Source organism: Sparassis crispa, assembly GCF_003851025.1.
Source record: "Sparassis crispa DNA, contig_000001F, whole genome shotgun sequence".
NCBI classification, from domain to species: Eukaryota; Fungi; Basidiomycota; class Agaricomycetes; order Polyporales; family Sparassidaceae; genus Sparassis; species Sparassis crispa.
Genome location: NW_020939748.1, coordinates 4,088,453 through 4,115,846, shown reverse-complemented (window position 1 = coordinate 4,115,846; position 27,394 = coordinate 4,088,453). Strand labels below are relative to the sequence as shown.

The following is a 27,394-nucleotide window of genomic DNA, read 5'->3' as shown; positions in this document are numbered from 1 at the left end:
TGTGTCTTCCTCCACCATATCTTGTGAGTTGCGAGCACCGAGCGGTGTCGAAGTCCAAATAATAGTACTCCATTAATATTATCTCTTCATCACCAAGTTCCGTATAGTTCAGTTGGGAGCGTGGGTCACTGCGGTGAACAGGTCAGCCGTTCGAGTCGGCTACGGGGCATAGTCCGTTCCTTCGCTAATTTTAAATTTTTCGTCCGAAGATGTCCTCACATGAGTCACATCTGATTGGTGGTCTGTGTGCTCGTCGTGCACGTGTCGGGTGTTAGCCAGCTGGAGGTGTCGTCGCCGTAAGTGCCGGGCAAGGGTTAGATCTGTGAGTTATCTCCATGTCTGAGGGCCTCTGTCTGCAGGACGTGCATGGACACATTGTCGCCGTCGATGTGGAGGCATTTTGCGTATGATCCGGCTTTCGGTACGTTCCCTTCTCCATCCTCTCCCGAGCCTTCTGCACCTCCGCATATCCCACATCCCCCGGATACGCCCACAAATCCAGGCGTAATAGCACACTCTCGCGGCGCCCCGCAGCAGCAAACACGACATGCGGAAGTAACGGCTCCCTGCCCAGCTCCTTGAACAGATGCATGAATGCCCATACCTCCGCCCCCAGCCCCTCGATATACCGCCATACAGCATCAGCTCACGGACCTCGCGACAGCCCTAATCAACGAGCGCATGCGTTCTCCCCATTGACTGGCCACTAGACGCCGCACATTCACTGCGTCCCCGTCTCGATGTACCGTCAACTAGCACCCCCCGTCGAACTCCCTCCGCCTGTCAAAACTCTACCCCCCACGCGCATGCACCGGAGATGCAGAAGCTGACGGTCACCGGAGCTCCGAGCGGGCAGACAAAAAAGGAAGGTATCGTAGAAAGTCTGCGATTCACGAGATTGCATCTAGTCCAACACAACACCGTCGATCGAGTGAGAGGCGATGAAAGTTGGCCAAAGGGCAAACTTCCCGAGTGGCGTTCCGGGACTGCCGCGTTATCCATATTGGAACCTCACGATTTACAGTCACAAGCCAATATTTCCATCCCAGAAATGCACGCAGACCGACAAGGAGCCTGTACATGGAGATGCCTGTGGAGATGCTCGTATCACTTTCTGAAATGCTATAACTAACTCTGGCTACTAGTATCGCTTTCTGCGCTCCGCAACGCGTGTGTCAAAAGCCTGTATTTGACTGCTTGTAACTCAAAGGCTTGAGCTCCGCATACACTTTACTGTCAGCTGTCGATGACCTCCCCACTGGCAGGAGTTCTCGCCGGAACGGTCTCTAGTGGCTACGTCCCGTGCACCAGCCAGATCTCTCCAGCGGAACGCGGCTTCTATTGGACTGGAAGACTTGAATCATACGTGGACTCCACTGCGTCTCGAAGATGCTTGCACGCCCATCCACGTCCTCGAATGCGGCTGGGATCCAGGTTCACGAGGGTGACTGACATGCCAGTGAGTCCTACCGTACACTACATACAAATAAAGAGTAGCAACGAGTAGACTCCCCTTTCACGATCGTCCCGTCCATCAGCGCCATCTCTGATGACACGAATAGAGCGACGGACTGCAAAGTTCGACAAGCCGGGTCTTCCGCCGCCTCTGAGACACTCCGGTCAGCGCGCAATTGAAGAAGGTAGACTTGTCGGGGCTGCAGCATGTCATCTCCAGCACTGCATGACCATCCATCCACGCCGCGAACCAAATAGACGGAGGCAAAAAGGGATTTGATCGGAGGCCGAAGATCTGAGATAAATAGTTGGAGGCGATCGTGCTTCAACCCAATCACGCACACGGGTAACGGACTTCAGCGTTTCATCTGGCCTCGGGGCGCTCGGTGTGGCTCAACCTACCCATTCTCACTTGCCGGTACCTGAAATTGAAAGGCGAAATCAGATCCACCATTCCGCACGATGTGGCGCGCGCTCATATCTCTCTCGGTGGTCGGGTGGACATGCTCGCAAGTCAAGAGGGCCCTGCGACATTCAAATTTTTCAATTCGGATCGATCCCGACGACGACGAGACGGAGTAATTGGTGGAGGTGGCACTGCGATCGACTTCAGCGTTGTTCTTCGAGTCGCAGCACTGGCCGAGATCCACGCCTCTAGCGTACGCATCAGCACTTCGTATGGGCCAATTTGCCATGTGGGTTGCGAGCCTTGCCCGCCATCCTCTCGAGCTCGTGAGCCAGCATGCCGCGGAAGGCCACGCGTGACGCGTGAAGGCTGGGATGCGAAAGCAGGCGGGCGTACTTGAGGAGCTGCTCACGCAAGCCCGCCTGTTGGGCATTCAAGCATGCTACTATGTCGTCCCCGGTATCTAGGGGCTACTCGGGCTCAGACTCGGCGGAGAGGGGACCCCGGACTGGCCGCGTCCATGTCAGCAAGCGAGCAAGCGGTGTCCTTGCGCTCCCCGAGCTCCTTGTGGGTACGCGTGAGCTGACCTTCACTCTCGTGTGCCTCGATGGGCTCCGATAACTTTGAGTACTTGGAATGCTAGACGGCAGACGTGGCCTCAGTCCAACATTGCCCGGTGGAAGGAGCAAGATATCTGCCTCGACGGTCGACGCGACGTCCTACAGATAGATTAGCGAGTATGATAAACGAGTGGAATCCTCACGTAGTCCTCATGCCTGCAGCTGAGATTCGATCGGTGCGTGAATATCAGCGATAGCTTGAGGAGAGATGACGTTGGCAAGGTCGAAGTTTGCGATCCTCCACGGGCGTGCGCGTTGACTCGGATGTGATGCCAACCAACACTTTCCGAAGTATATGTAATCTTCGGGCTATGCACGTCTGTGTCCTCCAACACCCGTGAGCATGTGTGACATAGTAGTATTGTGTTTTGTGTTCGAGTTAATACAGGATAACGTAGGTCCCGTTTAGCTCAGTTGGTTGAGCGTGTCCTCATTGCGACAGGGTCAGTCGTTCAAATCGGCTGATGGGAATGTACTAGACCCATTCTGCTTTTGTCAGGGAAAGCTGTGTCGGTGTACTGTGCAACAGCGCCCGGGTATCATTCCTTTTGGACATTGAACTGCACATTCTCCGCTTGCATAGATGGTACCCCAGATGTTCGCGAACACACCCCGCGACTTGGAGCATGACTCGGACGTTCAGCTTGCTCGATGAACCTCGCGCCTTTCGACGAGCTTCTCCCGCCCGCAGCATCCATTCGTCTCACTCACGATCACCTTTACGGCCGCCGTCCCCGACCTCGAATGCCCCCGTCGCTGCGCCCCACAGATCACAGCGCCATCGAACTTACGCGCTCACACTCTTCACACGATACAGCCGCTCTCTGCCGTTATGCTGCCCCCTTGCGATATCGTCACGCTCATCAAGACCCTCGAGCTCGGTCGTGGCGTTCGTAAACAGGTTGGTTGACCATTCGCCATAGACCGGTGCGCATGTCCTGTTCTTCTCCGCGGGCATGGCCGGTTTCTCAGCTTACTGCTCTGTGCTTTGCGTTTGATCTTTCCTGCGGGTTTTATTATTGGACGCGAACCTGCCGCACCGCGCAGTTTGGTATTCGTGCGTATGATGCTGACTCCGCGGCCGAGTTTTTTGGTGCAATCGCAATCGCAGTCCCACTGGCGGTAGTTGTCCTCGTGGCGCACACCCTCAAAGCTGCTGATTGCGGTGATGTTCACCGTGCAAAGTCCTGCGACCCGTGTGCTGCCTATTCATTGTGCAGACAGTACTCCGCGGCGGGCTCGATCACAGAGCACTTTGTCGCATTCCTCAGCGGGCTGGCGGTGGTCAAGTGCTCTTCATGCGGCGTGTAGTGAATGATAGCCAGCTAGATGTGTCCGCACTGTACGCGCCGGGGAGAGGCCGATGCACCACCTGTGAATCCACTTCGCGGTCGGCGTGGAGGTATTTGTCATACGACTCAGCTTTCGTCGTGTTCTCGTCATGGATGAGGATGACCGCGTGAACAGCTCTGGGGGCACGTGTCTTTGTCCACATGAGCCCTTTCCGCTTTTCTCACCAGTGCCTTCAGCCATCATACTCACCAAGTCGCCCAATACCAACAAGAGGAGAATTTCCTAAGTGTACAATCGTCAGTCCCTGTGCCCTATGTCTTCCTCCACCATGTCTTGTGAGCACTGAGTGCGGTGTAGTCCAAATAGTACTCCATTACAGCCGTTTGCGGAACATAGGGCGCGAGCCCGAAATTTCTATTTTCGGTCACATTTTCTATCGTACACTGTATCCGCTGTAGCTCTCTTAATACCCATTCGATTCCTTTGAAAATTAGTGCAATAGAACGGGATTGTGAATATGCAGGGGATGACCTGATCAGATTTTCAAAAAGTGTGAATAGAGCATATCTTGAAATACTGAGCCCATTTGCACAGTATTTCCGAGTTTCCGAGACAAATATGCCACACCTATCTAACGGGTGATCACTACACTATGTCAGGGTCAATACCTACAGGACCACTGCTTTATTTTGTGTGCATTCGAGCTGTGTTCAATTGTCCCGCTACGTCCACTGTACAGCGGTTCCGGAGTCCTCCCGCCAGAGCACGTGACAATGGTTATCTCAGTGTCATCGCCGCTGCTCTCGCGCATCTGTTTCGTTCGTTCGGACTGTCTACATTCTGTATTTCTATGCACTAGCTTCTGTGTACTAGCTTCTTCATGCGATGCCTCGTCTCAGGGCGAGGATTCCAGTACGGCAACATTTCTCAAAGGATCTCAAAAGGCGGGTTATTTATCAAGCCTACACACTGGGATACACATCGACACAGATCGCCGTCTCCCTTGACATGCCAGTCCATGTCATCCAACGCATTCGGAGGCTCTGGAGTCAGATTGGGGAAGTTTTTCGGGACAGAACTGGGTTGGGCAGGTCATATATGCTGTCTTCACAGGCCGTGGAGGTGAGCAAACTTCGAACCGATATGCTTGGCCTGTTTAGACGGCTCTGATGACATAAATCAGTTCATGCTACTCTGCTCGACAACTCACCGGATATTTACCTACGTGAGATACAGGAGGAACTTCAGGCACAGCACGACATTGATGTGCCGCTATCTACAATCTGGAGAACATTGAAGCATCTAGGTATCTCTTCGAAAGCTGTGAGTTCCATGTTTTGTCTGAATCCCACTTGAATTCATGGTTCTATGACAGTTGTCCAAGGCAGCCACTGAGCGCTGTGCAGAGACCCGCCACAATTTCATTTACGAGATCGGAGGTGAGGCACCCGATCGCATCGTCTGCATCGATGAAAGTGCGGTGAACATCTTGACGACCTATTGACAGCGTGGTTGGGCATACAAGCATGTGCGTGCTCAGAAGCGTTGTTGCTTTGTTCGAGGAACACGGTATGTTGTTATGTGACTGCGAACATCCTTCAAAGGCTGATCTCTCTGTATTTTTCAGCTACTCCCTTCTTCCAGCAATCACACTTGATGGCATTATATTTAGCCACATCAAGGTCGGAGGCTATAATGGCGAGCAATTTATTGAGTATATTCAGGGACTGCTCGAGGTAATGAACCTTTACCCTGGGCCACGGAGCGTGCTGGTTATGGATAATTGTCGCATACATCACGTCGTTGGCATCGAGGAGCTATGTGAAGCCCGGTAAGTCAGTGATACTTCAATTCTAATTGACGACACTTACTGTTATGATATATAGCGGTGCAAAGCTCATTTATCTCCCGCCTTACTCCCCCGACCTCAATCCCATTGAGGAGTGCTTTTCCTTTGTCAAGCAGTGTATACGGCGTCGTGGACAAGAGTTTTGTGATCTCGTTGAGCTCGGAGATGTGGCTGGCCCATACTTGTTTCTGTACGCTATGCTTGATAAAGTGACACCTGCAGCTGCTCAGGGTTGGTTCCATCACTCAGGATATATCTGATCCTGATGTCTACAACACATGTGTCTCAATTGGGATACTTTTTTAGCCCACCCGTGCTCTCTTCTTGCCCGATGCCCTGTCCACTTGCCGAATTTCAGCTCTTACCTGGTTCAACAGAAATCTGGAATTTCCACTCGACAGCCCAAATTCTGAGCTATGCAAATGCGCCTCATCTAGGTCTACAAGCTCGTCAATATTGTAGAAGTCGGCATCTTCAAAGGTACTGATATAGTTGTCTAATCTTCATTTCGGGTGTTGACTGTGAAGGTTCTGAAGAAAGTCCCCGACAGAAGCGTACGATGTAGCATCTTGTTCTGGTGGGTCACTAGAGAGGATATCAGTGGCAGCTCACTTATGAGTTATGCCATTAGACGGCATTACTGATGGTGTTGGCGGAATATTAGGTACTGCTCCGTAGGGCATGCCCATATATGGTGACCACTGATACCCAGGTGCCATTGGCATTGGCATTCCATACAGATGTCCACTGGTGGAGTCCTCTGGTTTGTTAGGCATCATTCCTATCCCATGTCTATGAAAATTGGCAAACAGCTCTCCCTTTGGAGGTGATCTCAATGTGACACCGTGAGTGCCGGTTGCCTGAGAGCAATTAGACCTTGTGTGTAGATCAGATTGCAATGCTAACCAGTGCAACAGACCAACCACAATGCTGGTTGAATGTGAGATTGACATGATTACCACCCTGATCGATTTTACACCACTTGGAGGTGCCGCAACGCTGACAATTATTTAGGGTCTTCTCGAGTTGAGTGAGGAATCCTTTTTCTTTCTCTGCCATTCCTTCATCCTCTCCTTCATCATTGGGATCACTGTTGTCGAGGTTCAATAGTGCCGGCTTCTTTCCTTTTGGTTTTGCCGCTGGCCTCTTAGAATGGGCACGAAGGAACTCCATGTACTATGAATGGTGTACCGATGAGCTGTCATTGTGCATGATACAGTTGGTGGAGACTTACCTGTTCAGGCACCACAATTTTAACAGGTACTGTCACTCCCTTCTTCTTGTTTTCGGCATCGACAATATCTCCAATGCATTTCGCCCAGTCCTCCTCACTACCAAGATTGATGGCATCAGACTTCACTGTCGCTGTCCAGAGTTTGTATGACAGTGATGGTTTGCGAGTGACATCAACACATCCTATCGTCTCATGTATGATCTCCAGTGCATCTTCAAATGATGTTCCGCGTGTGAGACTGAGCCGTTGGGATCCTTCACTTCTAGCCTGTGAGACCAGAAGCACAATTTCTACTCATCGGTGAGTTTAGGGTCACATTCTGCGAACCGACAAACTCACTTTTGTCCTTCGTGCTTTCAGAAGACTCTTCTACAACTTCCTTAGCAACTGGTTTCTTTTTTGATATAGTGGAGGCTTTCTTCAATGCCTTGTGTGGCTTCGACTTTGGTTTCGGCTTGTCGACAGCTTTGACTGAGGGAGCGTCTGAAAGCTCATTGGGCAAAGGATCGTCAACCACAGTTTCCTCAGCTCCATCTGACCTTTCTCCATCTGGTTGTAACATATCCTGAGATTGCTCCACCTTGGTATTGGAAAGGGCCAGTCACCGCAGTTTGCGAGCACTGGTAGACTTACTGTTACCCATGAGATATTGCGGCCTGACCAAAAATGGACAGCGCCACATGTCACGTGCTCTGGCGGGAGGACTCCGGAACCACTGTACAGTGGATGTAGCGGGACAATTGAACACAGCTCGAATACTGTTGAAGGTATGCGGATTAGCAATCCGGCATCTACGGAAAGGTCCGAGAAAGGTCCGTAGGGTTAGGATTAGTAAGGACAATGTCTCGAGAATGGTCTGGTAGTTTCTAGTCTTTTAGTTTACAGTATATAAGGAGCTGAACAGGCTCCTAGGTAGCTAACTAATTTCTATCCTCTTCTACTCATAGCCCAAGGCGCAGTTGCTTACAAATACACACAAAATAAAGTGGTGGTCCTGTAGGTATTGACCCTGACATAGTGTAGTGATCACCCGTTAGATAGGTGTGGCATATTTGTCTCGGAAACTCGGAAATACTGTGCAAATGGGCTCAGTATTTCAAGATATGCTCTATTCACACTTTTTGAAAATCTGATCAGGTCATCCCCTGCATATTCACAATCCCGTTCTATTGCACTAATTTTCAAAGGAATCGAATGGGTATTAAAAAGCTACAGTGGATACAGTGTACGATAGAAAATGTGACCGAAAATAGAAATTTCGGGCTCGCGCCCTATGTTCCGCAAATGGCTGTAATATTATCTCTTCATCACCAAGTTCCGTATAGTTCAGTTGGGAGCATGGGTCACTATGGTGACAAGGTCAGCCGTTCGAGTCGGCTACGGGGCATTAACTTGGGGTAAATATTTTTTCGTCTGAATATGTCCTCACATCTGATTGGTGGTCTGTGTGCCTGTCGTGCACGTGCAGGTGATAGCCAGCTGGAGGTGTCATCGCTCGTTCTCTCGTTCTCTCGTTTTCTCGTTTTCTCGTATGCGTCGGGGAAGGGCTGGATCTGTGAGTTATCTCCACGTCTGAGGGCCTCTGTCTGACGTGCATGTACACTTTGTCGCTGTACATCGGTGTGGAGGCATTTCGCGTGTGATCCGGCTTTTGGCATGTTCCCTTCCTGGATGATACTGTCCTCATGGACATCTCCTTCGCGGCGCCCACCCTCGGGGCCGCCAATCGGGGCGGTGTTCACCGTGTGCATGTGCAAAGAAGTCCTGCGACCCGTGTGTGGCTGCAGGCAATGGTCCATGGCGAGCTCGATTATAGAGCGCTTCATCGCGTTCCTCAGCGAGCCGCTAGCGGCACTCAAGTGCTCGTCGTGCAGTGCGTAGTGGGTGATAGCCAGCTGGATGTGTCACGCTGTACGCGCCGGGGACACTACGCGTGAGTTATGTGATGTGCAGGGTATTAAATTCAAGTCACTGTCGGCGTTGGTGTGAAGGTACTCCTCATACGATTGGCGGCTTCCGTCATGGATGAGGCTGACCTCATGGACAACCCTTATCCACATGCTTTTCGCTACGCTGATCTTCTCCCAACGGTGCCCTCAGTCGTCGCACTCATCACGTTGAAGTGATGCTGCCAAGTTGTATGATATCATTGTATAAGTCCGGGGGACTTCCTGGATGTATAATCTTCGGGCCTTGTGTTCTGTCTTCTTTTGTGAGCGCTGAGTGTGGTAAGTCCAAATAACAGTACTGGATTAATATTTCGCTGGCTCTAGTTTTGTTGCCTGCTTAGCTCAGTTGGGAGTACGTGTGACCACGGGGACCACGTTAGACGTTCGAGCTGGTGAGAGTGCATACAGAGCTGGGCTACCTCTTTTTTTTCCGGGGAAGCTTCATAGCGGTGGATTTTTCTCTGGTTCCTTAGTCACAGTTGGCCAACATACTATAGGGATGAGGCAAAGTGTACCAGGCAGGTAGTACGGTGATAAAGAACCTCAGGTGTAACTCCTGTTTAGCTCGGCAGCACTTGGGCAGCACATCACTATAATAATGACGAGGTCAGCCGTTCAAGTCGCGGCTAACAGGATTGTTTAATGGGCATGGTTGTGTTTCCTCCCAGATGAGTCCCGTCGGCTGCGGACTGAGCAGCTCTGCCCTGAGAGAGAGCAAGATGTGTAGCTGAGCCTCTGTCGGCGTCCTCGACCCTCCACTCCCATTAATAATTGACGGGCTACAGCTAGACGCTGCACATTCACTGCGCCCCCGTCTCGATGCACCGCACCTCGTCGTCCACGCGCACGCGATCACACAGCATGTCCCCCTCGCTGTTCTGCGCATCCGCCCTGATGATCTGTGCATCCAACTCTAGCTCCGCATCGTGCGTGCACATCTCCGCAGTGCCGGGTCAACCAGCACTGCAGCACCCCCCGCCCGCTCCCGGTCGAAGTACTGGTCCCTCGCCGCCCCTCGCCGCCACCTATCAAAATTCTACTTCCCGCGCACCCGCGCACTGGTGATACAAGAGCCGAGCACAAGGACTCTGCGCCGCATGCTACGAGGTTTGCCGTGCGGACCCGGGGGAGGCGGAGGTTAGGAAGTGAGCGGAGGGGGGACGTACAGCATGGCTGGCCGGGACACGGGGAGTGATCGACAAACGTTCTTTGGGTGAGGGTATGCAGCATCTGCCTCCGCGAGTTTCATAGGTGCGACGCGTCCTGCTCATCCATTTGCGAGCGCCGTCTCTCGCGCTCGCATGCCTTTGTTTTCCCCATGCTTATCAATGTTCGCCCCTTCTTCCTACAGCGCGCAGATCCTTGGCACCCCTCCTAAGCCACAAATATAACATCAGGTCGCTCCTCGTCGCAGAATTGGACCCCGCTCATATTGATAGACCAGTGCGCACGTTCTGCCCTTCTCCGCAGGTCAGTCTACTGATTTCCGCTGTACTTTGTTTTCTACTGACTGTGAACCGAACATGTATCCGCACATCTGATTTTCGTGCGCATGATGTTGGCTCCCAGGTGCAATCTCGCGCTCGTTCTCCTCGGTGCCTTTGCGCACATTACTGTACCATGCCCGCTCTCGCTGCGATGTTCACCGTGGATGCCACTTATGCTGCCCATGCAGGTGATGGTTCGCGGCGGGCGCATACTGTGCTCGGCGATCGCGGAGCACTTTGTCGCGATATTCCTCAATGGCTCGTCGTGTGCATAGTGGGTGAGAGCCAGCTGCGCGTGTCGTCGCTGTACACACCCGGGGGGGGGAGGTCGATACACCATCATGATCTATGAGTTATCTCCGTGTCCGTCCGACGCGGGTGTACTCATTTTCGCTGGAGGCGTTTTGCGCACGAATCGGTTTGTGCGGTGTTCTGTTTCTGGATGATACTGTCCTCGTGAACGTCTCCAGTGCATCCATATCTACGTCGAGTGACCTTTCCCCGACGCTCATCTTCTCCCACCGGTGTCCTCAGCTATTCCACTCGTTGCGTCGAAGTACCGCCGCCAAGCTGTACAACACCACCCGCCAGTGGAGATATTCTACGGTACATAATCTTTTTGCTATCGGGGTTTGTGCATTGTTCACCACCACCGTATCCTGTGAGCGCAGTGGTGGTAACCGTGACATAATACGCAGGATTATGATTTGGACTAGGAAAAGGTGCGAGTACAACTCTTGTTTGGCTCAGCTGGAGGAGCGTGTCGCCACACTGACGAGGACTCGGACATCGCCTCCCCAGACGTTTGAAAACATCCCGCACAAGACATGCTTATCCACACACTTTCGGTGTACCAGACGAACCTAACATCTCTCGACGAGCACCTTCCACCAGCGGCGTGCATCTCTCTCGCTCGCCAGCCATCACTCTCGCTTGCAAATGGGCCTCTACGGCGACTGCCTCTCCAGCTCCCCTCCGTCCACCTCACCGTTCTCAAATTCACGTCGCCGCGCCGCGGGTACGCGTTCTTCACGATACGGCCGCTCTCTGCCATCATGGTGGCTTAGTTACGATATCGCAGCCCGTCGCATTCGGCACTGACCTGGAAGCGCCGTTCACGAACGTTCGAACGTCCATTTTGTGCTACATACACCTCATCCATCTATGAATGCTACTCCCCTCCGACGGCGAGGGCAGTGTTTCTGCAACAGCCATTGTGAACGTCGGTGCGTTTACTTTCTTCGTGCCAACAATGGACGAAAACACCACGCACCATCGAGCCGAGCAAGTGTCTCCATGTCGCCGGCACGCAGGTACGTGTGGACGCGCACACCCAGATGCGATGCGACTGGCTGCGGACACAGGCCCCGAGACACACGACCAAAACGCATCCTCCGCCATGCAGGGGCGCATCGCCGACTTAGTGCGTACTGCCTTCGGGTTTGTCTCCCTTACGCGATTGGCCCGAGGGGTTTTCAGCCGAGCGACGGGCGAAGCGGCTATAAGCTGTACTACCAGTATATCGAAGAGCGTATGCGGAGGAGTGTCGTCGGCCTCTTGCCGTTGCGCCAGCCGTGCCTCGTCTTCTCGCTTGCGCACGGAGACGGCGAACGTCTGTTCCACCTTGCAGCCGGTATGTGTAGCGGGCTGCTGGGATGGCGGGATGCACTTGTTCAAGCTTCAGGGCGCTGCCATATGTGGTGTTTGCGGTGGGGAGACGCTTGGATTTGTGGGCGTATCCGGGGAAGTGAGGTGCAGAGGTGCGGATACGCGAGGAGGCTCGGGAGAGGCGGGCGGCGGCAGCGGAAGAGCATGTGTGGAATGAGGCCGCGCTGAGCAAGAGGGACGCTGATGACTTGTTGCCAATGTTCTTTGCTGTACACACGTAACTATATTTTAACATTTATGTGCACGAGCAACCCCGGCCCGTCCCGTGCCCCGGATTAGGTAAGCCCTGCCGTTGGACCGTAAATCTGTCGGTGGCCAACTGAATCTTTCTTCTCAGTTTAATCTCCATGATGGACTCCCAAATGTCCTCTGACCAGACAACTCTCTCTGAGAAGTTGCAGCTCTTACAGGAGCTCAGCTATTCGGATCTTGACATGCCCTACAAAGGTTCTGGGGTTCATAGCAATAGGGAAATCCGCGAGTCGAGGACAACTTCCGATATTCACATCCTCGATGTTATCGCCATATGTCTGACCACGGGAGAACCTGGAGATGTGGTTGCGGTGGCTTTTGACAGAGAGCAACGTCTCAGCCTGGTGCTTGCGAAGAATGGTTCTCCGACCCTCGAGGACGAGCTCGCCACACAAAACCTCATTAGTGCCATTACCGATCCTGAAGTCGCGTATGCGATGGACATCTTTCACACCTTGCTCTCGCGTTGCCGGGTGAACATGGAGAAGCGGATGAGTAACCTACACCAATCCATTTCCCTCTTCGTCGTCGATCTCGATTCTGCTTTGCAGGAGTACGTACCGAAGTCTATCGAAGACGAGTTTCCCGACTCGACCCGGTTTCGGCGCGAGAACTACGGAGACATCGCGCCACCCTTTCGTACAATGCTCCAGGATCTTGTCCGTATGATCGGCGACTCATCCGCTGTCCCGTTGGTCCCGGACGACGTTGAGTTATCGCGGAGTCGATTCGGCGACCTCTATGTGGTAGCCATTGCTCTCCTGCGTTCTCGATTCCTGGGTCATCTTTGTGCAGATAAAAATCTTTTGAATGCGGCTCAAAGAGGGAGGGGGGAGAAGTTGAAGAGGCGTTTGGCCAAGGTCTGCCAATATTACGGTGGCGTCACAAAACTTATCCGCAATGCGAAGCGATACTTTCCTGATGGACATATTCCTTATCGCTGGATCAATAACCGCTTCATTGGCTCGGGAGAGGGTCAATTCGAGCTTTGCAATGACTATCTGGACGCGGTGCAGCGTGCTTTTGGATACCCCTTGTCTCCGCAGACGGTGAATGCACTGGAGCAAAGGTTCCCTGATATGCTTAGTAATTGGGCACGGCGACGCACTGTTAACACATGCGTTCACGCGGAACTTCGCATCATTCTTCACCTTAGCTCGGCATCTTCTCATCCTCGAAGAACCGTTGGACCACCGGAGCAGGAAGCTATTGGGTGCAGCAAACGGAGCTGCTTTTGCTGTGCTTTGTGGATTGATGCGTACAATGACGAGTTCAAGACGGAATGGTTGACCAGTGGATCTCATGGCAAGCCATATGCAACGTGGGCGCTTCCGGGCCCTTCATACGCGCATGCTCGTATACGAAGCGGGAAGAATGTGGTTGATGCTGCCGTCCTTGATGGCGTTTCAGTCCGCTTGACAGATACTCTGGCATGGCTCTTCCCAGGTCAGAAGAGGGTGTCCGATGAACACGTTTCCACTGGGGAGAGTTCAGACTCGGAGGGATCCGTGGAGGCAGTCATAGATGAAATCTACAGCTATAAAGAGTTCAGACTCAGAGGGATCCGTGGAGGCAGTCGTAGATAAAATCTACAGCTATAAGAAAGGGTGTTCTCGGCGGATGCGGTAGTAGATTGCATGGGTTAGTTTCTCAAAGGGCGAGTAGATACTGTTCTTCCAATCGTTCTGTTGTGTAGGCTCAGGGAATTTTTCCTTGAAGGGTGCACTCAGGCCTCGTCGGCTCCCACCCGTATGACATTGGAGAGCGAAGAGGGCACACGTAAATTTTTGTTTTCATTTTTTGTCCAAGACGTCACTATGTTCTTGCGTGTCAGGTGTCACAAGAAGCATAGCCCGGTATTTTTTGCGGAAAAACTTCTAGAAAGGGTTAAAGTAAAGCACACAGAAAAACTGTGGGAAAAGAACAAAGAATTTCTCCAGGAAAAACTGTGATTCTCGGCAGCTGATTGGACAATCACAGTATTTCCCACAAAAATTCATTATGCTTTCTTCAAAGTTTTTTCTCGCACTTTACTTTATGAATTTTCTCAGGGTTTTTCCCAGAGAAATACTTGGCTATGCATCTTGTGTGTTCGGCCGGGGTGTGTGGCATCCACCACTCAAACAACGTCATCATGGACGTTGGACATCGCCCCCCAGACGTTTGAAAACATCCCGCACGAGACGTGCTTGTACATCCCCAGACTTTCAGTGTATCAGACGAACCTCACATCTCTCGACGAGCGCCTTCCACCAGCGGCGTCCATCTCTCTCGTTCGCCTCTCCCGCTTGCCATTCCTCCAGGGCTCCCACCAGCCCTCTCACCGTTCTCAAATTCACACATTGCGGCGCTGCCAAAGCTACGAGCATGCGTTCTTCACGATACGGCCGCTCTCTGCCATCGTGATGCTCACTTGCGATATCGCTGTCCGTTGTATTCGGCACTGACCTGGAAGCGCTGTTCATGAACGTCACGGCCGAGCTCGAGGGCGGACCATATTCGCACAGGCCCCGCTCGTATTGAACATTGGTTAGCGCGTTCTATTCTTCTCCGCGGACATGGTCAGTCTCCCTGCTTACTGATTTCTGCTCTGCTATGCTTAGCATTCGATGTTTTCCCGCGCGTTTTTTGCAGATCATGAACCGACTACACCCACAGCGCGTACGACGCTGGCTCCCCAGCCGAGTTCATTGGTGCGATCGCAATCGCGGTCCCTCTCGTAGCCTTGTAGTCTCGGAACCAGACGTTCGGTGGTAGCAGGGCATCACGTGAAACTGACAGCGGAGAGTGAAAAAGAGATGCACAGCTACCACCTAGAACGTCTGGTGAAATTCGTATAGGTGGGGGGGGGATTGTCACACTTCGTGACCAGCGCGTCAGGGCGACGTGTCCTACGGGCGATGTGTAGTAGTACGCGTCTTCTGTGTAGTGTCTGTAGCAATCATGATACACCTTCCCCTCATACATATTCTGCTTCTATGTCCTGCCCTGAGAGTTCTACCTCCGACTTCTAGCTCATCTGCAGCTTCAACCCATACCCACACATCTGCAACCACTTCCGCAAGTGACACAAACTCAAGAGAAATCCCGGCGATGGCGGCGCAGACTCCCCATGACTCACATAAGAACCAGAGAGCAAATTCAGCGAGAATCCTGCAGACTGCGCGAGAAGAGGCATCCAAATTGCGCGGGTATGACTCACGCGCATGCCGTCATCGCCTCATTGAATGGTTCAGAGAGGCAAATAACAAATTCCCTTACGGCTGGCAAATCGACATTGGAGAGGCCCTCGTTCTGGGGCTGGATTGCTCTGTAATAGCGGGTACAGGTGCGTGTAGCAAGTCCGGGTATCATGTAGAAGGTCCGGGTATATTGTGTACTACGACATTGTACCTGATACCTACATCTCTAGACGCGATGCGCGACACGCCTGACGTGCAGAAAGACGCGTCAAGGTCACGTGAATGTGACAATCCCCCCCCCTATACGAATTTCACCAGACGTTCTGTCTGCGGGCTGTGCAGGTGTTTTTCGCTCTCCGATTGGGGCCCCGCACTGACAGAACGGCTGGTTCCGAGACTAGTAGCCTTGCTCGTCGGGTGTATGTTGCCCGCGGCTTAGACCTGACTATAGGTGGAGAGGCCTGATGACTTATCCGGACGAAATTTGGGATTTTTGAGGCCTTAGGCCTGATCTCATCCGGACGTCAGAGGGCCCTGAAGGCCTCCGGAGGTGATCTCATGTCCGGCAGTTCCTGTCAGTTTCGGCGAAGGCCTGATCCTCAGCCGGCCATCCACGCCCCGGAAGCCGACAAGCGCCGACCTCGAGCCGGCGGCGGAGCCGCCGCCTCTCATAAGCGCCCATACCTGCCTTATATAGGCGGTCGGCTGCCGAAAAGCCTGATGCGGTACCCGGACAGGGACCCAAAAATTGGACGAAGGTCTGATCTCATCCGGAAGTATGGGCCAAAAAATCACAAAATTTCTCCGGATGTTTGGGGCTGATTTTCGGAATTTTGGATCAGGCCTCTCCACCTATTGTCAGGGGTCCTGACCTCCCCGACACCACTTTTGGACGCCTTAATGGCTCCCGCCAGTAGCAATTTCACTCGACGTCCAGGACCTACGCCGTCTGAGATTTGATCGGCGGAGGAAGATCTGAGATGTGGCTAGGGAGGTGACGTAGCTAAGTCCGCGGGGCCCCACGTCCTCCAGGGTCTGCTAGTTGTTCACAATGAGGCCTGCGTGCAAGACAGAACGTGACGCCATCAAGCGGCACAAAACGATGGTATTTCTACGGGCTGATACCTGCCAGTTGCCCCGCGTCCCCGTGCCACCATATCTCGTTAGCACTGATGCTTGTGGAATTCAGCCAGTGGTGTTTGCAGACTCGAAAAAGGCTTATACCGAATCCTGTGTACCTTATAAGTTGGAAGAGCATGTCATTGTCTTGTGGTGACGAGGTCAGTCGTTCAAGTCGTCTGGCAGGAATGGAGGAAAACATACATGTTTTTTTAAACCGGGGGCACCGCTGTCGCCTCCTCTGGCTACTCCGGAGATACTGTATACTGACCTCACCAGCGGCCGTCTCATCGGCGTGCATCCTCCGGGCTCTGCTGATTGGACGAGCGTCGTCCTCTCCAGCACTTAGGTTAGTTAGGGCACCGCTTTCCAAACCTCCCTGAAACTGCCGTCACTACAGCGCCCTCGCAGATCCTCCTCGTGAACAGGTGCGGTGCCCCCCAAAGACCCTTCGCCCAGCCCCTTCGGCAGGTGCGCCATGCTCCTTGTCCCCATACCCCCCTCCCCCCTCCACATACTGCCCCATACGACTCATGTGGTAGCCTGCATCGACCAAATCCTCCTTCGCTCGACGCGTCATGCTGCACGTTTCGGTGCTGCCCCTGCGCGTTGACTCCAGCTCCTCGTCGTGCGTACGGCTCTCCAGCTCTCCAGCAGGGTACACTCGCACCGTGCCCCGCCCCGGACGGACGTAGTAGCCCCGCATCAACCTCCGCAGCATCGTATCTCACTTTCAGCGAACTTGCGAGACACGGACGCCCAGCGCAGAAGACCGCGGAGCTCGTTGTGGGTGATGGACTAAGGACGGCAGAGGGGAATCTACAGCGTTATCCATGTTGGCTGCGCCTGGACATGGTGAGTGATGCTTTCGTCTTCTGGCCGGAGAGCGCGGGGCGGATGACAGCTGCTTCCGCAGGGACGAGCCTGACGTTGTGCTGTAGAGTCTCTAGATCTGGCTTCGACATTCCTTTCAGATCGCCCGTCATTCTTAACGTTCACCCCTTCCACGCACTCAGGTAGATCCTTTGGCAGCCTGCCTGCTAGCCCGACTCGGAACGCACTTCAACGTAGAGACATCTGGGCGGTTGTACGCGTACGTTTTTTCAACTTTCCTTAAGTATGAGCCTCCTAACACCTACTTCCAGCCACGCAGCCTTCCCACCACCTGCTGGTGTCGTGTCTCCCTACAGAATACCGGTAGGGCAGATTCGGCATGTCTCGTTGCTAATCACGACTCCCGCTGCGATTTCTGGATTCTGCGCACGTGCTGGTGGTCCCAGAGTCTCGCTCCCTCTTTTGGGGCGTGATGAGTTGAGTTCGGGGGCGGTGCAAGCGAGCGTGACTTGAATTTTGGGTCCGGACATTAGGCATGCGACCGCTCCTCTTGCGGAGGAATGATCAATGCATGGTCTATACGCTCGAGACTCGACGAGATCCTGTCCTCCGGGATTTGAACTGAGTGAGCGCGAGTCAGTCTTGGCTGGTGATAATGCTAATAGGTGAGGACGAGTCGTCGTCAGCCGATTTTGATGCGCACGCACCGGGGTCGCCTCACATCCACTCACGCTAGGATTCACGCACACGTGTCGACATTCTGCATACCAGCGAAACACCCAACGGGCTCCCCCGTTCTCTCACTCCATACAGTCCCTCCCCCATATTTGTCCCACTCGGACAGCTTCCGATGAGTGCTTACGAGATCCCGGTAGGTGCCTTCTGCTCTGCGGGCACGGTCACACTCGTTTTCGTTTCTTGCCGCGCTGATCTGACGTTTTTTTGCTCTGCGCTCTGTGTTTCGTGTGGTGCCGACTCTGCAGAGCTCCTTGGCGCGATCGCGGGCCCGCGCGCGCGCGCGCACCGGTTCTCCTCGCCGTGCTCGTGCTCGTGCTCGTGCTTGCGGCTGCCGATCGCGTCAAAGTCTGCGGGAGGCCCATGTAAACCTCTGCTACCTGTATGTGGCATGTTTATTGTGCAAGCAATGGCCCGCGGCAGGCTCGATCATAGAGCGCTCCGCCTGGTAAGACACAGGCAGCTGTCTGCAGGCTCCACGTTGAAGTGCGTGGTGCGGGTGAAATCGCGCGCCGAGTGTGTCGGCACTGTATGTGTAGCAGGAGAGAGAGGTCGAGGCTATCTGTGAGGCCCCTTTTTATTTCCGCCTGTGTCTGCGCGTTCAGGTCGCGGTCGTTGCGGATGGCGTTATTACTCGTACGATGTGCGTGCTCGATCATGCTGAGCTCAGTTTTAAATCTAGCGTGTACGCCATAACCGTATGATGCCTTCCTCCCCATGTTCGTCTTCTCTCGCCCGCCATCGCACCCTGCGGGACCCGATCTAGTGCGTGAAATGACTTATTGACTATGCGTTGCGGACTTTTCTGGCGCCTAGATGCCGCATACGAGAGTGAAGGTGGGCCTATACAGTTTCGGGATGATATAGCTTTATGGTAGCCGCACGCGTATATCGACGCCGGCAGCAGCAGCACTGCGATAGAGGTCCGCGATCTCTTGGTGAATTAGGCAGATGGGCGCTCTGCGTCCTCGGGCTCTTGCGTGGGCTTGCATGCCCTTGCTGTTCGTTCGTTCAGCTGATACTGTACCTTGTCGAGCGGGCGTGTGCGATGGACACGATGTGTCACATTGAGGTGATACTGCAGATACCGACAGTGCAGGACTTTCTAGAGGATATGATTTTTGGGATAGTCGGGTTCTGTGAGTATCCTCCGCTGTGTCTTGAGAGAACGGCACTTCTAGTGCCGCGCTGGTGGAATCTCGAATAATTATATTTGACTCTGGTTGATCTTGGCACAACAATGTAATTCTGTGAAAATAAAGAAATCCTGTTTGGCTCAGTTGGGAGCGCGCGTCACTACAACGGCGCGGTCGGCCGTTCGAATCGGCGAATGGGAATCAACTCAACATCGCCATTCGTTTTGTCCAGGAAAGCGGCGCCTTGTGACTTTTAACTGCTTGGTTTTTTTTGATCCGGATTCGATGTGCAAAAGGCATCGGTGAATGTGCCTGGTGTCTGTGTCGGGCTTGCGAAAGTGACTGTGCGGAAGGTCTTATTTCGTGGGTTTCAGGCATGTGGATGTTAGTGAGACTGATGTGGTGATGTCGACGAGGCATTTGCTAGGCCCCCATTACGGCGGCCGTCTCTGGTGGTGCTCACGTACCTCCAGATCTCCCGTCGTCCTTAACGTTCAAACGTTCACCCCTTCCACCCACTCAAGTAGATCCCTCGGCAGCCTGCCTACGACAATATGCTCGCCCGACTCAGAACATGGGTGGTTGTACGATACCCCCAGTGCGCGCGAACGGCTTTTTGAAGTTTCCGTCAGTGCGGGCCTCGCGACACCTACTTCGAGCCACGCAGCCTTCCGCTGTGCAGGCGTCGGGCATCCTTACAGGAATACTGAATACCCCCCAGATTCGGTGCGTCTCGTTGCTAAATGCATCTTCCACTACGATTTGTGCGCAGCGCGGGTGAAGAAATCGCGCGCTGAGTGTGTTGTCGCTGTACGTGTGCCAGGAGAGAGGGGTTCGATACTTATCTGCGAGGCCCCCCTTTTTTTAAATTTCTGCCTGGTCGTTGTGGAGGCGTATCTTGTACGATGTGCGCGCTCGATCATGCTGAGCTCAGTTTTAAATCTAGCGTGTACGCCATAACCGTATCGTAGCGGCGCGAGCGCCATTCCCCGACTCCGACGGGGTGCTCACGGTTTTTGTATGAGCAAGGGTGTGTGATTGATACGTATAGTACAAGTACAGGCATTTGTGATAGTTACAGTAATGGAAAAAACTAGACAAGCGAGGCATCGTCGTCATCGCTGTCATCCTAGTGGCGTTGGTCAGGCTCGGAATTCGGTCGGAAGACTCCGAGGAGGGGCATGGGCTCGTCGTCGAGGAAGCCGCGGGGCATCGATCCCGGATTGGCGAGAAGGACGATGGATTGGATGTTGAGGGAGATAGTGGTGTCGGCGTTTTCGTCGTCGAGTTCAGGGTGGCTCTTGATGTACTTCCCAAGAGTGAAGAGCAGGAGGACGGCAGACTCTGTGGAGAGATCGTCGTGGATTTTGGGAAGCATCGATATGGAGCGCATGGAGAACTTGAAGGGCTTACACCCGTCGAAAGTCGGCACTGCGGGAGGAGTGAGTTAGGGCGCATGTGCGAGAAGGTTGGGGGCGATCTTACCATCTCGATCGGCCGGCAGCACGGGGGGTGGACCTGCAGGGTGCGTTAGCGAACATTTTGTAGTGCGAGACGTCACGTACCGCGTTGTGCGTTCACCGGAGTGGCGGGAGCCATGCCGCGGATCTTGGTTGGAGTGTTTGAGGTGCCAGTGGTCAACCTTGTCGAGAAGGAGAGGCCGGCATGGAACGACGGGAAGACGAGTGTTCGTCTGTTGAGAATGGCACCCAGGACGGCGGCCGCACGTGGCCAGGTGAGTGCTGATGGTGCAACGCAGAGTTGACGGCTGCGACCGCTCGGACTGATCAGGTCGCTGTGGGTAACGGAGCCGACGACAGAGAAGAGCGTGAGATGGGTGCTCGTCTTGAGCTGAAGGTAGTCGGAGGCTCCGATGGTGACAAAGTGGAGTGCTGTGGGGTCTGCGGTCGCGAGATTGATGATGTCGTGTGCGGTGGCGATCGAGACGTGGTCCAGACGTCTTTGGGGTCGATTAGTAGTATGGCAGAAAAAGCAAGGGCAAATGGACGTACTCGGCGATGTTCGAAGGGAATGCCCTCTTGAGATACACGGGTTGCACGAGGACAAACACGTTGTTCATGGCACGTGTCACGGCGAGTGTTTCTCTGCAAGAAAGTGTCAGTGTGAGTCACAGTGGATAATTGCCAAAGGGCGTACCTGAGTTTCGACAGCGACTGGAGCACTTCGGTTCTTGTATATATGGTGCAGTTAGCGGAAGTGTCTGTCTGGTGGCAAACAGCGACTCACGGTGTCCTGGTTTTCTCGACGCGCTTTCCTTTGTTGCGGTAGGGCTTACCGGGAGTCTCGTCGGGTCGGTGACTGGCGTGAGCATCGTCTGCGGGAGTATCGGATGCGGTGGAGTCGGTGTGTGCTGTCGGCGAGAATCTGCAAAGAACTGCATGTTGGCTGGTATATGGCGGTGAGTGGGTATGAAGACTTACATGTCGTCGCTGTCTTCGGGCTTCTGCCTTTTTGCGGGTGAAGGCACTGGTGCGGACGGTGACAGATGCCTCATCTTGCATTTGCTGCCAGTGGTGGTTGCAGGAGCATCAGTGACGGAGGCCATGGTGGCGGTTGCGAGAGGAAATCGGGCGAGGTGGGAGTTGTTCGCGGTGCGACTGTTGGGGCATGTCCGTCGGCATTCGCTGTCTGGGCACGGTGCCGAAACGGGGGCGAGAGTGTGGAGGAAATTGCGTACGCAGCGCAGGTGCGTGCTTTGCGAGGGGCGAGGTGCGGCCTTGGCGTTCGAACGGGAGGTCCGGGCGGTGGTCGACCTGGGCGCGGTCGCGAAGTGTGAGGGAGAGGGTCGAGGTTGCGGCGCGCGCGGCGGGGGCGCGTGTTTTGCGGTGGCCCAGGCGCGGTATTGGCATTCGAACGGGAGGTCCGCGTGGTGGTCCGGTTGGCGAGAGTAGGTGGTGGAGGGTGTTGGCGGTCGAGGTGCTGTGGAGAGGGGCGCAAACGCGTGCGGAATTGCGCGCGCAGTCCAGGCGCGCGTTTTGGTCGGGCGAGGCACCGTGTTGGCATTGCTGGATGTCAGCAAAATGTAAGCAAAATAGCAGAGAAAAATACGCACCGAGCGGGTGCGTGTGTTGTGCGATGGGCTAGGTGCGGCATTGGGATTCGCGCGCCGGGAGGTCCGCGTGTTGGTTAAGCCGCGCGCGGTCGCGAAGTGTGAGGGAGAGAGTCGAGGTGGTGGCGCGCGTAGCGGGGCCGCGTGTTTTGCGGTGGGCCAGGCGCGGTATTGGCGTTCCAACGGCAGGTCCGCGTGGTGGTCGCATTGGCGAGAATGCAGGTGGTGGAGGGTGTCGGCGGTCGAGGTGCTGTGGAGAGGGGCCGCGAACGCGCGCCGAATTGCGCGCGCAGTGGGGACGCGCATTTGGGTCGGGCGAGGTGCGGTGTTGGGACTGCTGGATGTCAGCAAAGTGTAAGTAAAATAGTGGAGAAAAATATGCACCCGAGCGGGTGCGCGTGTTTTGCGAGAAGCTCAGCGCGGGATTGGTGTTGGCACGCCGGGAGGTCCGCGTGGTGGTCAAGCCGCGCGCGATCGCGAAACCTGAGCCAGAGGGGGGAGGAAACTGCGTGCACAGGGGGGGCGCATGTTTTGTGGTCGGCCAGGCGCGGTATTGGCGTTCCAACGGCAGGTCTGCGTGGTCATCGCATTGGCGAGAATGCAGGTGGTGGAGGCCGTCCGCGGTCGAGGTGCTGCGGAAAGTGGTCGCGAACGCGCTCCCAGTGGGGATGCGCGTTTGGGTCGGGCGAGGTTCCGTGTTGGTATTGCTGCACGTCGCGGCCGAGTTGGCGATGGTGGCGGAGAACGTCGGCGACCGTCCGTGTCAGTGGTGGAGATGTGGCTAGAGCGGTCGTGAACGTGCGCCGAATTTGACGCGCAGCAGTGGCGCGTGTCCACAATGAGCTGGGCGCGACGGTAAGATTTGAATCTGACGCGCGAACGGTTTGTCGTGCGGGGGCGAGCGTTGGTCGTTGTGGATGGCTACTTACCTCCACCGGTGTGTTCGTTCTTGCTCGTTGATCGTGTCTTGCTGGCAATTGACACTGGTGTATAAAGTTTAGTAAAAATCTTGCTGCTTTCGATCAAAATGAATTTGGAGGCTCACCTGAGTTCTGACACGATGGCAAAGGTCTTTCAGGATGCGCGTTGTGGTGCGTCGAGTTTCTGTTTTGGTGATGGGACTGGATGATGGCTGAATCTTGGTCAGTGAAATTATTCGACGAGTGGACCACACGTACGAAGGCGCCGAATCCGCAAATGGGTGCCGATGGACAGGGATCGCAGTTCCTGCTCGAGACGTACGATCAGTTCGAGACAGTTGAGCGTCAATTTGATGTTCAGGTCGGTTCGGGTGGGTATTTGTACCTGGTGTGGCGAAGCTCGCGCGAGGAGGTTACACTGCGTGTGTCTGGGTTTGTTTCTCAGATGAGTCTTCTGCCCCCTTTCAGGCGCTCATTCAGGTTTGTCACTTCTGCAGTTCACAAGCTGCTTGCCGATGTGATTGATTCGTATCTAGGCTGCCGAGGGGAAATCCGAATCTCGCTCTGCAGACTGTTGTGGTTGCCGGTGATGGTCCTGCATTCCGGCGAGCCATCACTGCCCGATCAAACATCTTACGTTTCATGGAAATGCATGCACGCCGTGGAACGACATCTGTAATTGATGATGTCTGGCTTGGCGCCATGCCGTGTTTTATTGCAGAGACACGTGTGCTCACGCCTATGGTGGAAGCACCATTGTTTGACAGTGCCGATCTGAACATGGTTATTGACCCGTATAGTGCATTGGCAGAGCTAGTTGCTGGTGGGAGGCTCTCGTGGACATCAGACAATGTCGTGTCATGCATGGAGCTGAAGGGCGAGTATGACGACAGGTATGTCATGATATGAAATCATCTGTCTGCATTGCTTGAGGTGATGTTGTGTTTATGTAGGTGGTCTACTCCTGTGCAGTCATCCCTTGACATGGTGCGTGCCGGTGAGCTCGTTGAGCTTTCAGTAAACTTTCGGCTTCGTGAGCACGTGAGTCCAAATGGGGCAAACGTAGGTCGCAAGTTTCTTACACGACTTGACACTGTCATGATCGTGAGTCGCTTGGGGATGAAGGTGAGTTGGCGTTTGCCCGCATTTGTTTGTTATCACAAAATGACTTCTAATGGTGGCTATAGCTGATTGCGGACTGCGAGTCAGAGCACTTGTCGATGATGCGTATTGCTGCGGCGGCTGATAACACTGGTGGAGGTAAGGCTCCGAAGAAGAGACGGTTCTCTTACCTCCAGTCTGTGCCTTCTGTTTTAACCAGTACTGAACAACACTTGAATTCGCTGACAGTATTGGACAAGACAGATGATGTAGATCAGGTAATGAAGCCGGTGGGATAGTTGCAGTACTGTTACATATAGTCATATGATATAAGATACTGATGGTATGGCTGTCTTTTAAAAATTCAAATGAAAGGATCATCTGAGCATGAAGATCGTGTCGATCAGGTAATAAAGTCAGTAAAATAGGTATAGTGTCATGGTGGCAATAATACAATATTTTGTTGATTCAATTGATTCGATTGAATGGACCATTTGATGTATACATGAGGATGTGCGCCCAGCGTCCGTCGAGTGTAAGGAGTGGTGTAAGGTCATCGGTATCCATTCTGTTTTCATATTGTGGGACACCGTCATTCTGTTGGTCGTCGTATATCCATCCTGAGTTGTGAGAGTGGAGGAGACGTGCTGTAAAGTGACTAGATCCAAAGTATATTACAGTTGCCAATGAGTAGGTGGTCTGCATATTGAATTCCAGATCAAATATGGGAGTGATAACTGTATGTTCCTGTGACGGATATTCAAAGTATAGGATGGGCGGTGGTGTAATGTTGCTTATATTATGATCAACTTCACTGTCGCATTGACATAGTAATCTTCTTGCATGCAGAATGGATGATGTCATGGTCTTACTTAACCAAGTTTGTATAGTTTGAGTTTCAGCAGAGGACTGCATGCCGGTGGACACAATAACAGATGGGATTCTTAGTGTGATTGGGCGTGTTTGATGACAGGCAAGACACTGTATGGTCGTGACTATATTGTTAGTGGTGTTTTCCAATGCACATTCAATTATGCTTGCTGCAGAGGCAAACTGTGGACCATATCTTGGATATTCCATAGGTGATCGTCTACTAAGAAAATCTCGGAGAAAATCACGTTGCATGTTAAACTGCTCGGCACTGGAGTCTGGGCTCAGATTCTCAAAACAACTGACCAACAGACTAGCAATAGCTGACTGATTCTTCCACATTGCACGCAAAGAAGAGCTCAGTTGAGAGTAGCTGTGATAAAGTGACATAAATGTGGCATCATATGCACATGAGTAGTCTGTGGATGACCATTGGCAACCGTGCTTGTACATGTATGGTGATGAGTCAGAATGTGGCATTGACATTGATGGCAAAATCCCTGATTCTTCCATTTGTGAGGCTTTCCGTTTGGTTCCTTTTGACTGTGAGCTACTGTCACTAAAGTTGACATGAAATGACTTTGTGGAGATGTCATCTTCACTTTCAGGATTTGGCAAAGGTACAAGGGATCCTGTTTTAAAGCCATAGTGAATTAAAGTATTTTGCTCAAGCACTTTAAATTTCTGTGTCTCATGGTATAGGTCAGCAGAAACAGGCTTGTTTAGCTGTTCCAACTTTACTGGCTCTGAGATGAATAGGCCATTTCGTGTGCGTGCTCTCGATGCAGCAACGTAGGCTGCAAAGCCGCCCTCAGTCATGTTGTTAAGTACTTTAGGCAGTGTTTTGCCTTGCGACGTGTGGCCGGTGACCGCAAATGCAGGTTGTATGATGAGTTGCAGTCGGGTAACTTGGTACCTTTGTGTATCTCCATTGGCATCTCTAAGTGTAGTTGTAAACCGCCATGTTGTTGGAGCAATAGGCACATAGCCTGAAGGCAAATCAGGCAGATGTACCTTGCTTGTAGGAAACTCAACTATAACACAATCTGCATATGTGTATCCGACAGGACAGTGTTTAATCGAGATGTGCCTAACTATGCCTTGAGCACCATTGGTGATTCCAAGTTCTGTGGAGATGTTTCGACTGCGTAGTACCACAGGCATGCCTACATATAATGAAATGAATGCTGGGAGGGCACCTTCAGAAGTAAGTGGTGTTACATTGAGCCGCAGAAGTGCATCACGAATGGATTTCTCAGGTACCTGACCATCAATCTTATCGACCGCTGTGCATATTATTAAGCTCAAACCATTGTCTGCATCACAGTTTGCCTGTGCCTTTTCAGTATTAATAACTTGTCGTAGCAGGTTGGTATTGACAATTACTGTAGGATCATCATCATCATCTTTTATTTGAAGGCCATCAAGATGGGTCGCTGACTTAACTACCCGTGTATTAAATAGGTCAACATCTCCCATTGTGCATTCACGTGTTCGCAATCTGTTGACTGCATCACCATACTCAGGATCATGTTTCATACGTTGTTGCTCAGTCAACTCTACCACTGCATTTACTTGCTTCCATGCAAGTCGACCAAGCCTCTTGCTGAGTTCATCTGATGTCTGTCTTGCATATGCTGATATAGGTGTGTATAGCGGTGTGCCACCTACTGGAGGATATTGATAAAAATCTCCCGCAAAAATTATATTAATACCTCCAAACCATACATCTGGTTTTTCTTTGGCATAACGTAATGCATGATCTATCTCAGAGAGTAACTGACAGCTAACCAGTGAGATTTCATCAATAAGTACAAACTCAACACGCTGCCATTCATCACGCAATACTGTACGATTTTGAACACTAATTGTTACTGTATAGTCCTGTTCACTTTCGCCCAGTCGCCTGTTGCCTTTACCCTTTGTCTTTGATTGTATCTTCAAACCGAGTCCTTTGTGAATTGTCATTCCATCGATTAGAGCAGCAGCAGAGCCGGTAGGTGCAAGAAAACGAATTTGGTATAAGCAGCCAAAGTATGTCATCAATTCTTTCAAGGCTTTGACAACATGCGTCTTGCCTGTGCCACCGGGACCGGTGAGCAACAAGTACAGCGGTTCCATTACAGTGTCTGATTTGACTACATAGTTTTGAATAAAATGTTTTGCACAAATCTGAAAGGCACATGCCTGCTTAGCATTTAAACTGTAGGATGT

At 52.9% G+C, this 27,394-nt stretch overlaps 5 protein-coding genes and 1 non-coding gene across 6 annotated transcripts, besides 2 other annotated features; 4 read left to right on the top strand and 2 right to left on the bottom strand.

Moving 5' to 3' along the window:
- Positions 1-2,880: 2,880 nt before the first annotated feature.
- Positions 2,881-2,952: a sequence feature (amino acid sequence was deduced to be 'Pseudo' by tRNAscan analysis;~tRNA-OTHER).
- Positions 2,953-6,455: 3,503 nt separating this feature from the next.
- On the bottom strand, positions 6,456-7,419 carry SCP_0214740 (hypothetical protein; the record flags this gene model as incomplete). The annotated part of the gene is made up of 4 exons (XM_027755370.1): positions 6,456-6,483; positions 6,543-6,799; positions 6,858-7,147; positions 7,197-7,419. 4 exons carry the CDS (start codon positions 7,417-7,419, stop codon positions 6,456-6,458), a joined length of 798 nt encoding a protein of 265 aa, XP_027611171.1.
- Positions 7,420-8,171: 752 nt separating this feature from the next.
- Positions 8,172-8,244: a sequence feature (amino acid sequence was deduced to be 'Undet' by tRNAscan analysis;~tRNA-OTHER).
- A 2,876-nt stretch (positions 8,245-11,120) lies between these two features.
- SCP_0214720 (hypothetical protein) lies at positions 11,121-11,360 on the top strand (the record flags this gene model as incomplete). Its single annotated transcript, XM_027755369.1, has 1 exon — positions 11,121-11,360. One exon carries the CDS (start codon positions 11,121-11,123, stop codon positions 11,358-11,360), a length of 240 nt encoding a protein of 79 aa, XP_027611170.1.
- A 948-nt stretch (positions 11,361-12,308) lies between these two features.
- On the top strand, positions 12,309-13,799 carry SCP_0214710 (hypothetical protein; the record flags this gene model as incomplete). The annotated part of the gene is made up of 1 exon (XM_027755368.1): positions 12,309-13,799. One exon carries the CDS (start codon positions 12,309-12,311, stop codon positions 13,797-13,799), a length of 1,491 nt encoding a protein of 496 aa, XP_027611169.1.
- Positions 13,800-19,348: 5,549 nt separating this feature from the next.
- Positions 19,349-19,420, top strand: SCP_t0214700. Its single transcript has one exon. It is a non-coding gene; the product is annotated as a tRNA-Cys (tRNA).
- Positions 19,421-20,348: 928 nt separating this feature from the next.
- SCP_0214690 (hypothetical protein) lies at positions 20,349-22,595 on the bottom strand (the record flags this gene model as incomplete). Its single annotated transcript, XM_027755367.1, has 7 exons — positions 20,349-20,650; positions 20,705-20,737; positions 20,785-21,179; positions 21,232-21,324; positions 21,377-21,409; positions 21,467-21,604; positions 21,661-22,595. 7 exons carry the CDS (start codon positions 22,593-22,595, stop codon positions 20,349-20,351), a joined length of 1,929 nt encoding a protein of 642 aa, XP_027611168.1.
- A 721-nt stretch (positions 22,596-23,316) lies between these two features.
- Positions 23,317-24,609, top strand: SCP_0214680 (hypothetical protein; the record flags this gene model as incomplete). Its single annotated transcript, XM_027755366.1, has 5 exons — positions 23,317-23,380; positions 23,437-23,689; positions 23,746-24,102; positions 24,163-24,334; positions 24,397-24,609. The coding sequence occupies 5 exons, from the start codon at positions 23,317-23,319 to the stop codon at positions 24,607-24,609; spliced, it is 1,059 nt and encodes a 352-aa protein (XP_027611167.1).
- Between the last annotated feature and the right edge of the window lie 2,785 nt (positions 24,610-27,394).